At 42.7% G+C, this 15,369-nt stretch overlaps 1 protein-coding gene across 1 annotated transcript; it reads right to left on the bottom strand.

Moving 5' to 3' along the window:
• Positions 1 to 407: 407 nt before the first annotated feature.
• Positions 408 to 3,485, bottom strand: LOC114942140 (uncharacterized). Its single transcript, XM_029317449.1, has one exon. The coding sequence runs from the start codon at positions 3,483 to 3,485 to the stop codon at positions 408 to 410; it is 3,078 nt and encodes a 1,025-aa protein (XP_029173282.1).
• Between the last annotated feature and the right edge of the window lie 11,884 nt (positions 3,486 to 15,369).

Here is a 15,369-nt window from a genome sequence, read left to right as displayed (position 1 = left end):
ACAGGCAATAAGAGCCAACTCGCGGATGACAGTGCGTTATCCTAACAAAACTAAATTTTTTGTTAGGATTAAGTATCTGTGCACAAGGCACCAAATTTTACTTGGTCACGGCCAAGATTTAAAATATGAAATAATCTCATATTTGAGACTATGAGAAACTTTTCTTTAATTTACGATAATGCTTCTCTTGTATTAAAATATAGATTTTATAGTAAAAACTATTTTAAGTTTTGCTTTAAAAAGGTGCAACACAAATTGCAAAAAAAATGTTGATTTTAAATTATTAGCATAACAGTAGGTGCATAATCTTTTATTGTTAAGTGAAAGTGCGCGTGCAATTGATGAGAGAAGAACGATGAAGATATGTGAAGAAAAGAAAAGAATGATATGAGCCGCTTGACGCCTGATTATCGTAAAGTTTCGTTGTCGCCGCCCAGGAAAACAAGTTTACTGACGGGGCGCGTTAAATTCGTACTCGCGGTACGTATATCGACTACGCGCACGTGGCCGTCGGATCCGGGATGCAGACAAGTGATGCGCGCGAGCGGCCACCGCGTTGGTGGGGTGGTTTCGCTGCGGAGTAAACACAGACGACCGACGTGAGCCTCCTGGTTGACTCGGGACGATTTTGGCCGATGGGCCAGCGTGTGTAAGTATTCGCTGGACCACCGGGACCAGAAATGGTCCCTCATCTGTTGCAGGAGCTGCCAGCGTGATAGTCGGGCCGACGGCTCTCGTTCGAGCGACGGTTCCGGTACTGAGGAGAGAGCAGTACCGATCAAGAAGTGCCCCGGTGTGAGAGCTGCGACGTCCTCAGGATCGTCGGACAAGGGCTGCAGCGGTCGAGAATTGAAGCAAGCCTCGATCTGCGAGAGTAGCGTCGCCAGCTCTTCATAGGTGAGGGTTGCATCACCTATGACTCGTCGCAGATGGTACTTCATGGATTTAACCGCGGCTTCCCACAAGCCGCCGAAGTTCGGTGCCGCCGGTGGATTAAAATGCCACTGGATCTTCTCCTGTGCGGCGAATGCGGCGATGCGGCGTCCGTCGGCACTGGCGGCGGAGAAGAGAGCGCTTAGCTGCCTGTCAGCACCCACGAAGTTGGTACCGCAGTCACTGTATAAGGTGATGCAGACCCCTCGCCTTGAGATGAACCGGCGCAAGGCTGCGATGAAGGCGTCGGCGGAGTAGTCCGAGACTACGTCGAGGTAAACGGCTCGAGAGGCTAAACACACAAAAACTACAATGAACCCTTTAGTTGCTTTGTGTCCGCGGCCCTTCGAGGTCCTCAGCCAAACCGGACCGGCGTAGTCGACGCCGGTGTGCAGAAACGGCCTGCTTGGTGTGACCCTCGGCACCGGGAGATCGCCCATGAGAGGCTGGGGGATGGCGGCTCGCCATCTAGTGCACCTTACACATCGGCTGATGTGTCTTTTCACCAACGACCGACCTCGAGGGACCCAATACTCCCGGCGTAGGGAGCACAAGGTCATCTGAGTACCACCGTGTAACGTCCGCTGGTGATGGTCATCTACGACGAGGAGAGTGAATGTCGACTCGCTGAGCAGTATTGGCGGGTGAGTGGCATCGTACGGCAGGTTAACGTGTTTGAGGCGCCCGCCGACTCGTAGAAGTTCCTCGCTGTCCATGAATGGAGTCAGTTTCTGCAGGGAGCTTCGCGACGGCAGAGGCGTTCCATTTTGCAGCCTTCTGATTTCTTCTGTAAATATTCTAGCCTGAATCAACCTCACCCAGGAGAGGCGGGCTTCCGTCAGTTCGTCGGAGCTGATCACGCCAGGCTGGCTTTGCGCGTGGCGGAGCTGACGGTGAATCAGCAACCAGCGACGGCACCAAGCCATGATCCGCAGCAGTCGTTTCAGCGAGGAATAGCGCAGCAGCAATTCCGGCTCGGGCTTCAGCTCGGTAACGGCGGCGACGTGGGTCCGGACTCGTCTCTCTGGGAGGTCCTCAGCTGACATCTCCTCGCTGCTTGTCGTCCAAGGATTGCTCTCCTCTGTAAGCCATGCGGGACCTTGCCACCAGAGCGGGTGGTCAACCAGTTCGCTAGGGTAGAGTCCCCGGGAAGCACAGTCCGCTGGGTTCTCCCGACCTGGTACGTGATGCCAGTGGGCGTCCGGGATCAGTGTCTGTATTTCGCTGACCCGGTTGGCTACATAGGTGGCCCACATCGAGGGATGCCCACGCATCCAACCAAGCGTGACGGTGGAATCAGACCACATGTGAAGAAGTGCCTTGGTTGCTCCGATGATCGGTACGGTGTGGGCGACTAGACGAGCCAGAAGGGTGGCGGCCGACAGCTCCAACCGAGGTAATGATACTTGCTTCAAGGGCGCGACCTTAGTTTTTGCAGCTAAGAGTGCCACCTTAATAAGACCCTTTGTTTCTGTCCTCAGGTATAGCACCGCTGAGTAGGCACGCTTTGAGGCATCGGCGAACCCGTGGATTTCCAGCTGTGAGTCAGTCAAACCTCCCAGCCATCGAGGTACGAGCAAGTTTTCCAAAGCAGGCAGCTCGTTCTGGAATCGCAGCCATCTTCTCTCTTCGTCGCTGGGTAGCGGAGCGTCCCAATCAAGACCTAGCAACCAGGTGGACTGGATGAAGATCTTGGCTAATACCGTTGTTGGGGCCAGCCAGCCGAGAGGGTCGAACATTTTCGCCGTCAAAGATAGTACCGACCTTTTGGTGAAGGTCGATAGCGTGGTCAGTTTGGTTGCGAAAGCGAAGCGATCGTCACGTGGTTGCCAGCGTAAACCGAGAGTGGAGTGACTCTCGCCGGGCAGCCACCATCTGGCCTCTCGTCGAAGACGGTCGTCGGGCTCCACTTCGTTCAGCAGTAGCGAGTGGTTTGCCGACCACTTTTTAAGTGAGAAGCCGCCCGCCTTCCAGATATCAATCAGCTGTTGCAGCATTACTTCGGCTTCCTCCATGGTCTCTGCACCGGCCAGGATGTCGTCCATGTAGACGTCGCTCAGCAGGATGAGGGCTCCTTTCGGGTAGCGATGTCCTTCGTCTTCGGCCAGTTGGCGTAAAGTGCGGATCGCCAGATAAGGAGCACAGGATAGACCGTAAGTAACGGCACCTAGCCAGTACTCCTTGATTTCGTCGTTGGCGTTCTCTCTCCACAATATCCTTTGCAGGTTTTGGTCGTCGAGGTGCACCAGTATCTGTCTATACATCTTTTCGATGTCAGTCGCGAAGACGTAGCAATGACGTCGCCAGCGCAGCAGGATGTCGGCTAGCGAAGGCAGCAGATTCGGACCAGTTGTGAGATATTTATTGAGAGAGTCTCCGTTTGGCAAGGAGCTCGAGCCGTTGAAGACGACCCTCAGTTTGGTTGATGAGCTGTCCGGACGCAATACCCCGTGATGAGGCAGGTAGCAAGCCCCTGGATGCGATTCAGTTGACGACGGAGCAGGCCTCATGTGTCGCAGGTTCAAATATTGTTGCATGAATGCCACGTACATGGTTTGAAATTCGCTGTCTCTCTCAAATTTTTTCTCAGTGTGTTGCAGAGCTCGGCGGGCGGCGCGGATTGTTCCTGAGAGGTCCGGCAGCGAGTTAATCGTGGGCAGGCGCACGATATACCGGCCGTCTGGAGAGCGAGTATGATGTCGGCGATAGTGCTCTTCGCACTCAAGTTCGGTCTTGGTGAGGATCGGAGATGGCCGACGAACTTCCTCCTGCTCTCAGAACCGCCGCACCAAGCAGGTGATGTCCTCCTCGGTTTGACAATGGTGAGTAGAAACACGCTGGCCGCGTGCATTCTCATTGATGGTACCTGAGAGTATTCACCCTAGAGAGGTCTGCTGTACCACCGGTTCCTGATGACCCCCCTTTTTTAGGCCCTCGCGGATGATTACTCCGTAGACGTCGGCGCCCAGCAGAAGGTCTACTGGATCCGCGGAACGGAATTCTGGATCGGCGAGCTCCAGGTCCTTAAGATGGATCCAGGATTGCAGACTTCGGCGGCATCCTCCGGCGAAGAGAGTTAGCTTCGGCAAGATCAAGGCGGCGACGGAGTTGGACTGGTCACCGTTGTGCGCTCGAAAGGTAAGCTGAACCTTGCCTTTGGCAACTCCCGTCCTTTTCTCGCCGAGTCCATAGACGCTGACGGCGGCGGGCAGGCGAGGCAGTCGCAGTCGCTGAACCAATCGCTCCGATATGATGGACGACTCTGAGCCCTGGTCGATCAGCGCTCGGGCGGAATGCCAGGATCCGTGGCAATCGAGGACGCGGACTCGAGCTGTGGCGAGCAACACCGTGACAGAGGCAGGGTGCGATCCTTGCACTAAGTGTGATGTCGTGGCGATCTGGGCGTTGCAGAAGGCGTCGTGCAGCGAGGAGTGATGCCGACTGCCGCACGTCGTGCAAGTCTTTTTTGACGCGCATTCCGTAAGCTGGTGTCGACCTAGGCAGTTTGAACAGAGATTTTGATCGTTGACAAACTGCCTGCGGGCCATAGCCGTCTTTTCTTTGTAATTGCCACAAAACATTATAAAGTGGTCGCCCTGGCAATCTGCGCACCGACTTTTGGACCTATCCTTCGGTTCAGCTTTCTTCACGTGATGGCTCCGTGTTGATCTTGCACTGCTGTGGTTGCGGCTGTCGTTCTTGACTGGAAACAGTGCCTCCAAAGTATGAAGCCGTCGCTCGATGAAGGCTTCCAGCTCGGCGTAGGTAGGCGGGTTGGTCGTGTGACTGATGACGCTCTCCCATTCTCGACGAGAACGATTGTCGAGGAGCTCAACGACCAGATGCACAAAGAGGTCCTCCGTGCGATTGATGGGCCGATCGATGCTCTTCAGCGAGCTGACTGTTGTTTTTACGCCGTGGAAGAGTCGCCCCAGTTCAACTGCGGATTCGCTTTTCATCTTAGGAAGCGCCAGGAAGTTGTTGAGGTAGTTTCGGGTTAAGAACCTTGTGTTTTCGTAAAAATCGCTTAGCGTCTTCCAGGCGATTTTGTAATTTTCCTCCGTAGTGTTCAGGTTGCGTATTAGTAGCTCCGCATCACCCTTGACACAGAGTTTGAGATAGTGCAATTTCTCAACAGGTCTGGCTGCCTGGTTTCTGCCAATGATGGACTGGAAGAGGTCTCGGAAGGAAGGCCAGTCTTCGTACTTCCCGGCGAAGGTCGGCGGCTGAATTTTAGGCAATGCGGTCCGAGGAGCGGCGGCCGGTGTCGCTGCCGAAATTGATCTGGATGTATGCTCTTGTCGTTGGAGAGCGCTCTTCAGATCGAGCATGAGGCCCTTGTTCTGCAGGTAAGCCTCCTCGCCCAACGAAGGGATATCTTGTTTGGCGTAAACCTCATGTCGCGTATTTCGTCCACACGATCGGCTAACGTATCGTTAATCGCGTCAAATTTCTCCCACAGCTTCTCGAGATTTTGAAGCCGTGCCTCCACCGCGCCGAGGGTGATATTGGCCTCGCCGAGCTTCCGAAGGTTCTCGTACGCGCGCGAGATCTTGCCGTATAGCACTGTGGCTGTAGCAATGATGGCCTTAGTGTCTGTCATTTCTAAAACTGTTTCTTTTTTCCAGGAGCACTGGTTACCGACTGATTCACTATTGCTTCCGTGGCACCGGATTCAAAGGAGGTTCCTGAGGATCCGGCTCGAAGGACCAAATAATGTGCGCGACGGAAGGCAGGATAGGAAGGTCGGAAGCGAAAAGACAGCGAAGCACTGCACTCAACACACGCGTAACGTGAACAAAAATTATATTTAAACTACGAACAACAAAAATTACAATTGTTTAAACCGCACAGAAATTGCCCGAGAATTAACTGATAAGAATAAACCAAAAGAAATAGCCGAGTCGGTAATTAATAACTAAATGTTCCGCAAGCAACGGTAATTAGACGTGATAAAACGAAAAAGACAAGCGATCTTTTTCGTACAGTAGAAGCACACTCTTGACGCGACAAGCAATCGGAAAAGAGCCCCACGATCACGAGAGAGGAGGTTTTTATAGGCCTGTGTTTCTAGAATAGTCGAGAACAATTCTCTTTATTCTATTGTTCGGCTGAGGTCGAAAGAGCGTTTAGTGTAATTATTTACTTTCAGAAAAATAGTCGTTTTGTTATTATCGGGACTATATTGTATCTCCTCTCGCGCGACCGCGGTGTTTACCATTATCGGTGATTTGACGTAAGCGCTTCCTTTTCGCAGGCGCGGGGTATACGTATACCTGTGCGGCCGAGCGCTATTTGAAATAATATTAATATAAAATGATGCATGATGCATGTTGCATGTGAATGAAACGATTGCATGAGTTTTAACGCAATAATGTTTTAAGCCTTTTCAGCTTGCGTTAGACGTTCGATTTTCGAACAATATATATATATTTATGTATTACAAGATTAGAGAGGTATTTTAATAAACTCACCTGTACGCTTTAAATCTTCTATCAAATTTATTACAATATTAATGTAAATATTTTTACTCGTATTTCTTATTGATATAACTACAGATAATAATTTATGTAGAATTGTAGGTTAAACTTTAATATCACAATTTGTGCATTAATATATACACGCGTCTGCATATTGAAAACTAACTTTTTCACACATAGAAATGATACCAATAATAAAATGATACCAATAATAAAATTCTATAAGGGAATGGGGGTGATAAATAGTATATATGTGCTAAACTACCTGGTTAATAAAAAAGTGAATAAGAAGGGAGGGAAGGTAGTGGCGGCCTTCATAGATCTGAAGGCGGCGTTTGACTCAGTGGATAGGGACGTGTTAATGAAGGCAATGAGGAATAGAGGGATAAGAGAAGGATTGAGAAGTAGGATAGAGGAGGTATACAGAGAGACGAGGAGCAAGGTAAGAGTGGGGAAAAAGGAGAGAGAAAACTTTTGGACGGCAAGGGGTGTGAGGCATGGTTGCCCAATGAGCCCATACTTGTTTAACTTATTGATAGCAGATATAGAGGAAGTGCTGAGAAAAGGAGGTTGGGGAGGGGTAAAGCTGGGAGGGGAAAACTTGGTGCACTGCTTGGCATATGCAGATGACATGGTACTGTTGGCGAAGGATGAGGAAGGGATGATACATATGTTGGGGAAAATGGAAAATTACATGGATAAAAAAAGGTTAGAGGTGAATGTGAATAAGACATAAGTAATGAAGTTTAAAAGGGAGGAGGAAGAATGAAGAAAATGGAGTGGAGGTGGAAAGGGAAAAAATTAGAGGAAGTGAAAGAATTCAAGTATTTAGGATATAAGTTACAAAGGAATGGGGGACAGGAGGCACAGGTAAAGAACAGAGTTAGGAAAGCAGGAGCGGTGATAAGACAGGTGTGGGGAATGGGAAAGAGAAGGTTTGCAGGAGACTGGATGAAGAGTATGGCTAATGGAAAGGTTGGTGGGGACGGTGTTGGAATATGGGGCGGAAATAGGAGGAAGAAGGTATGAGGATGAGTGAAAGTATGAATGAGGTGTTGGAGAATGTATGGGGAACTGGAAGCCGAGGCAAAGCGAGGTAATAGATTAGGGACGACTCTTTCTCTCTCTTAATTAGTAGATAGGTAGATTAAGTTAGAATTAAGGTAATTGTAAGTTAGATGTAAAAGTAGTTTGTAAGTTAATATTTTAAGAGATTGTAAGGTTTGGGTACGCTCCTTAAAAGCGCCTTTAATCCCTAAGGAGGCAAATAAAGTAATGAATGAATAAAATTCTATAATTTATATAGAAACAAATTTGTATTAAACAGTTTTATATGCAAAGGCACAAAGGTGAAAGTAAGTATACTCACCGATAAGTATGATCTCAAAACAAAAAACAAATCCTTAATAATAATGGACGAAGAACCTGATCTTATTAATAACAGTGCACATGTAAGAAAAATAAGTAAGTTTGATTTGGCTAAATTATATTTTCTCCTTATTTTGTGTTTAAAAAACACAGATACACAAAACTTTCAACCGGTTCCAGAATTACTTTTATTGCGCACGTATTACATTTCTCACTTTCCCGCTATTACCACAGTGTATACTGTAGGTTTGTTCGCGTCGCATGCCCCAACTTGCTTCTTTTTACTTCAATACGCTCGTATTGGTCCAATTCGAGAAGCGCACCAATACGAGCCCATTGGAGTAAGAAGGAGCATGTTGAGGCATGCGACGCGAACAAACCTTGTGCTATTGCACTGTCACGCAATTTATCGTGTCCAATCCAAAACCCAGAAGCGTGCCTGCGCTTTACGTTCGCGTTATTCAATTCAAATGTATTCTAAACGGCGGCATCAATGGAGTTCTCATCATACACCCAGACAGATATCATTTGTTACGATAAGTGCGTGATAGGGTAGGATTCTATCAATGCTGTTAGATATGAAATTTTCATACTTTTGGAATTGCAAACGCAGTAATTAATATAATAAAGCAATATATTAATAATGAAGCAATATATTTTTCATTACCTTATTTTTTACTTTTATCATTCTATATTTGTGTTTGAATGTCTTTATACATATTAATCTCTTCACTTATGGTATAACTATCACATTATTATCACATCGATAGTTACTGTAAGTAAAAAGTTTAAAAGTGGAACGAACAAAATTTGTTTTAATTTAAAAAAAAGTTTTTTTAATAAAAATAAAATTATAAATAATAAATTTGATCTTAAAAAAATGTCTAATTTACGTCTTTTTATAACGTCATAATTTCGTCTACAATAGGACGTTAAATACACGTCATTTAGATGATATATGACGTCTTGGACGAAATATGACCAAAAATTGACGTCAATATGACCATGTGTGCTACCTGGGATAATGACTTTAGCATGTCTCTCTCCAGATATAAGAAAATATTTCAAGTAAGAAGAAACTACTTCTAAAATATCATTCAGGGTAATAAAAGTTTTTATTGAAAAATATAATTGAAAAGAAATATTGTATTATGAGCAATAAGAATAGCAATGTTATAATATTAATTTGTTGTATAAAATATTATAATCCTTTCAAGATTGATTACGATAGTGACAGCAAACGGAGAGTTAGAAAGAAAAAAAGTTATTGTGCAACCGGCGCGCGGAACGTTGCTCTTTGATGGGATTTTAGAAAGGGCTCTTTCCACGCACCGGTCACACAAAATATCGTAGCCAACATGTGCGGGTCGTAAATCGACTGATCATGCGGATTGTGACACTCGGCTTCGCCTCTTGCCAAACTTTCGCACTCTCGGCCAATTTACGATCCCCCGTACTTGTTAGCTAATATACTATTAATATATAAAATATATATTTTAAATTTTTCCTCCTTTTAGTGACACATATTCTTGATATGGGCAATATAAAAATCACTTTCTGTTACATAAATTCTAATTGACTAATGGGTTTATTTATGCTCGCATATTCTATCAAAGATTTATTTCGCCGTAACTCAATAACACTCCTGAGGGGTTCTCATTTTACTTTATTTAATTTCTTTTTCATTTATCCAACTCACTCATATGCATTTATTATAACAATAATGTTTAGACATGCATAAATTGTCGACGTTGTCTTTATCCGTTTTTTACAATATGCTACATTAAATAATAATATATTTAGACTATCTATATTTATAGACATTCGCTTCTGGTTTTGAAATATTAATTCAAAATTCCAAATAAAATTTACCTAAATAGAATATAATATATATTTATATCATTAAATTTTGGGCGTTAACCTATCGTTAATTATAACATACAATATTCTAATTAAATATAAAATAATTTACATTTATAATATCCTATTTCGATATTCACCTTTCATAAATTGGTTAACTATTAGAGTTTATCTATTATACATTATAGGATTTTACAATTGGCCTAATACCCAAAATTGGTTACCAGGTTACTTATATTGGCGCGATAATAGCAACCATAACTGGCCTATCAATGGGAATATTATGGAATGATAACTTCGGTCCGATAAAGGATAATTATACGCGGCCAAACATGGTAAACAATGTTCAGCCATTAATGGTTAATAAATTTATTATGCCTATATTCAATGCCAATAATGGCTTTAATATAGTGCCGTACTTTCTTTATTTTTTTTAATATTTAATAATTGTTTATATAATTATATTGCAGAGCGGCAGTGTGGCTCAGTGGTAGAGCGCCAGACTCATAACTCGCAGATCGCGGGTTTGAGTCCACTGAGTCACGTAAACATGGAATATTTTTCCGCGCTGCGCTCACCACCGGGATCGGGGTTTATCTCGGTGGGAAAACTGGACTCACGTCTTTCGGAAGAGACGTTAAACAGGGGGTCCAACGGTTGGAGAAGGAGGAGGAAAGGATAAAGTTGGAGAAGTAGCCGGTGCCTGCCAGGAAAAAAGAGGAATGGGAGACAAGAGGGAAGAGGAAGGAAGAGGAGGTGAAATGGTTTAAAAAGGAGCGTAGAGTTTGGGAACGCTCCTATCAGAAAAAAGCGCCAGGACAAAGGAGGAGAAGGAGAAGTGAGGAAAAAGGAGGGAGGCAAGTTTTGGCAAAAAGGAGAAAAGGGGAAAATGGAAGAAAAAGAAGAAGAGGAATTGGAAACAAGGAGGAGGGAGACGGAAAAAGGAGGAAAGGGTGAAGGTGTGAGGGGACCAAAAAGGAGCGTAGAGGTTCGGGAACGCTCCTATCAGAAAAAAGCGCCAGGGGAAATAGATTTGAAATTGTAAGGTGGTAGTAGAAGAGGATTGTAAAGGTTTGGGAACGCTCCTATCAGAAAAAAGCGCCACATATGTAACATTGTAACATATGATAGTGAAAGAGAGGAGGAATGTAAAGGTTTGGGTACGCTCCTTAAAAGCGCCTTTAATCTCTAAGGGGGCAAATAAAGCAATAATGATATAATTATATTGCAATTATACTAAAAATAATTTGTTGGAGAAAATCATTATTTCTGCATAAAATACCTACATATTTATTAAAATATCTTTTGTATACAATTTTTGAAATTTATAATAAACGTAAACTTTTAAAGACTTTTAAAAAACGTACTTTTAAAGAAATACATATTAATTATAATATATAAGTTCTGTTTATTTAGATTATGAAATTATGAATATTCTATTATTTTTTTTAGTTTTAGAACTCAGAACTCAGAACACATTTAAAAATAGTGTCACATATCAACTGTGTCAGAAAAACAAAGATAATGAAAAATAAATTAAATAGTTCTAAACAATATTAAATGTAAAACTAGAGACGTTTACATCTTAAAAAATTTACATGAATTCTCGTTAATTCATATATATGACTGAAGGTAATACTGGAATATTAATCAAAATAATCATTATGTTTATAATTTATCGTCACTATGTAGAAAAAAATGACCCATTGTTTTCTAGTTCGTGTGTGAAATTTAAACGAGTGTGGTACTTGTAATTATTGAAACTCGTGAAAACCTGTTCAATCTTGTCTTCCGGAATAATAGCAATGATGTCGTCTACATATCTATAATATAGAGGAATTGTGAAATCCAACATGTTTAGGATTCTAAGTCATCAAGTGCTAAATCCGCCAAAATCGGAGAAAACGGAGATCCCATCTAATCGGGCTGCCAAAAACTTGTTCATAAAATTTGTCATTGAATTTAAAACTCGTTGATTCTAAGATTACTCTAATCGCTGCAACGTCTTTTCCTGTGCCGAAACGCCAAGTTCGGACAGGGGAGCGTTCAATTTAAATATTCTACTAATTTGAATCTTAATACGGTAAAATTCGGTAATGAAAGAATTACTTATTCGTACTTAGGTACATTCGGTACTCACGGTACAGTTGGGCGCCAGGCGCATGTGAACGCGCCACGATACTAATGTAAACGGTACTTAATGTCACTTCTCCAAATTTCATACAGAGTCGCGGGTCTATAGGAGTATCATACACGTGGTGTTAGAATTTGACATATATATATATATATATATATATTTGACACTTAAGATTAACAATGGTACATATGATTAGTATTATTGGATAATCTAGATATAGGATAACATAAATATATATAAATCAGCGGTATGAACCAAATTATAATAGTAATATCGGCGACGATGACGGAATGACAGAATTACGATATTAACATTTTATCGATAATAACAACTTTTACATACTTTACTAAATTTTCGATAATATGCTATTAACGGAAATTATGCGGAACAACAAAACAAGATCGGTAACTGATATACTTTGAAACTGATTTTCGCGTACCCTCGGTACGTATAGAGGTCAAAATTATAAACTCGAGACACAGCGCGGTATCCAAAAAAAAAAAAGGTGACAAATAGACAACGGCAATTTCGCGCCTCTCTCGCTCGACTCTCTCGCCGAGTCGAAAAATGAAACATTTAACAAACTCGCGGAGAACGGCTGCACGCAAATTCCAAAAATCTACTGAGGTCACAGATATAACAATACGTGACTCTGAATACAGCGATAAATTATACAGTACGATAATCGCTCGCGAAAACGATTGACTGTCGGCGGCACGTTTCGGAGAGGGCTCGGTTCGCGATCTCGAAGTCGGCCGGCCCTGCGGTACGGTACTCAGAATGAGAGAGACCGCTCTCTCCTACACAAAACGATACGATATCAAGAGACGCGGTACTCACGGTAATTACTCTAGGACTCCAACACACACGGTACCGACCAACATCTAGCTACGGCTACCTGAGAGGCGGCTTACAATTTTTGGCGAAGAGTCTTTCCTTGGTTGAGTTCTTGGGTCTCTGGAGGCACCCTCTCTGTCGTGTAGCACACCGAACAGTGGAGAGCCGGGCCTCGCGCGCCTCGGTACCCTACGTGCCGCGCCGATCTCTCGCGCATTCCCTCGATGATAGGGTCGATGGCGGGGCCCTAAAATCTTCCCCGCCTCCCCCTCTAGCGGAGTAATTCTCTCGCCGGTATCTTCCTGCTGCTCGAGAGAATTTTTCTCCGGGTTTGTTTCTGCGGCTTTTCTCCTGGGGGAACAAGCGGTAGGCTGGCCGGGCCCTCCGTCGTCCTTCTCCAGGAGCGGTCCAGGTGTAGGCGCGACTCGGAGTCCTCTCGGTATCCTAGAATATCCGTACGGCATCAACATTGTGCGAGAGATAATAAATTAAATTCGGCTACTTGATACTTAACTGCGCGCGGTCTTGTGCTCTCTCTCTCTCACTCTCGATCCATCCTTCTCTCTCGGCTGTGGTATTTCGGCATCCTCCGTCTCTCTCTCTCTCTCTTGCTTTACAACTTCTCCTGCCGCTCTCTCGGGCCGTCGTTGTCGCTCTCCCTACGAATCGTGTTGCACGCGCATCGACGGGCCGACGCTGCGTGCAATTGCGATTTTCGCAAAAATACGGTAATAAAAACGAAACAACGCAAACGGATTGCACCCTCCCCCAAATGAGGGGCGCTCCAGATCCCCGCGTCCTACCCGATCGGGCTTTTCGCCCTTGTGACGGCGCTCTCAAAAGCGTCACGTTACATCGCATATAGAAATTATTGTAAGTTAAATTTAGTATTACTGGTTATTTCCGTCCAACGATTTTCAATCGCCTTGAACACCAATTCACTAGGAATGTTAATGAACAAGGAAGTGACATCTAAGGATATCAGTATCTCGCCATCATTGATCGTTCTATTTTCGATAACTTTAGCGAAAGACCAACCATCTCTAATGTGTGATTTTGATTTCTGTGTTGATTTAACCAGAATGCCATGTATGTAATCAGCCAAATTATATAGAGGACTGTCTAAAGTTGAGATAATAATTCTTAGAGGAAAATTAGTTCTATGCATTTTCGGAAGCCCGTAACAACGTCGAAGATCTCCACTTGTGTTTCTTCGAAATTTGTACATCGACTCGTCGATTAAATTATTGTCACGCCACGATTTAACGAGAGAGTTAATCTTATTGTTAATTTGTTTAGTCGAATCTTTTTTCAGTGTTTTGTACGTGGACTCATCGCTAAGTAACACGTTCATTTTCTCAATATAGTCAGTTTTATCCATAATCACAGTAACTTGTTCTTTATCAGCTCTCGTGATTAATAGATCGTCATTCTCACGTAGAAATTTTTTGCAATTAGAGAAACAATTTAAAATGTATCTATCATTATGGTTTAATGTGATTATGTTTACATAAAAATTTTTGAAGGGTTTTCTCCACGACACTTTACATCTCGTTGATTTCAGAATTTCAGTTTGAATTTTATGGCAATTAGTTTCAACGTTTTTTATTACCTCTAAGACGGATTCCAGACGATCTTTCTTATCGAATTGGTTTATCGAAAGGGCAAACCTATCACCAAGGCTAAGAAAATCAGCCATTGTATCCGGAATCTGTTTTTTACTAATATTAACTAACCATTTAGATCTATCGATTTTTCTATTATTGATAAACCCCATTATCCTATTTTGTTTTTCTATTAGTATATTAAATTTTTGTATTGCTTTGCTCTTATATTTGCTATTATAAATGTTGATGTTATGCCTGTTTAATTCAAGAAATTCGACTACTAAGTTTTCCGGTAACACTTTATACATTCTCTTTTCAATTCTATTAATTTCAAACTTTAGATAATGTAAGTAACAATTCAAATCTTTGATCTCAAGATTCAATAATCTACGTTTATCCCGTGCAACTAAATATTTAAATTTATTTTTGACGCTCTTACTATGAAAAAAGATGTTCGTTCGGATGTTCCTTAAGTGTGCTGGAAATATGTCTTGTTTTTTGCGTCGTATCAAGAGGATCAATTGTTGACGTGATCTGCATGCGTTTTTATTAATCTTTATCCACCGTTTTAAAAGAAATGTGTTCCCCTTTCCAAATTGTCTTGATATTAATTAAAAAAAACCTTCCTCTTTATTTAACACCATTGTTAGGTCCAGGTATAAAAAATGTTAATCGAAAATGTTTATATTCATACATTGCGTTTTATGTATCTATTAAATATACAATTTTAATTTGAAAAGCTCACTTTTGCTTGCCATTTTCACAAATTTCACGTATACATTGTTGACGTGTATTTTCGTCATTTGTTTTTAGTTTTATAATATTAATTTTCCTGCGTAAAATTTTTACGGATAAATTGCCACGTTTAGCGAAAAGTTTTATATTTGAGTTATTGTAAAATGTTTTTTTTTTAACTAATTTAAGTTTATGACATAATTTGAGATGTGCTTTAATTTTATTTCTCTTTTCCATAATTCTACTCATTTCTGTTTTTCGATATTAATCTGCGAAGGAAAGCAAAAGTAAATACTATATTTTATAACGATATAAAACTGCAAGATCACCAGACAATAATTAAAAAATGGTAAAGATTTAATCAACTCTGACAAAAAAAGAAATTTTATTAAATTTTACAACGTTTTGGTCG

Source organism: Nylanderia fulva, unplaced genomic scaffold (genome assembly GCF_048542155.1).
Source record: "Nylanderia fulva isolate GAGA-0341 unplaced genomic scaffold, ASM4854215v1 Scaffold67, whole genome shotgun sequence".
NCBI lineage: Eukaryota > Metazoa > Arthropoda > Insecta > Hymenoptera > Formicidae > Nylanderia > Nylanderia fulva.
This window is presented reverse-complemented; position numbering and strand designations above follow the sequence as displayed.

What these genes read in the sequence shown, in the direction of transcription:
- LOC114942140 (XM_029317449.1), bottom strand. Translation starts at nt 3,485, where the DNA reads ATGTACGTGGCATTCATGCAACAATATTTGAACCTGCGACACATGAGG.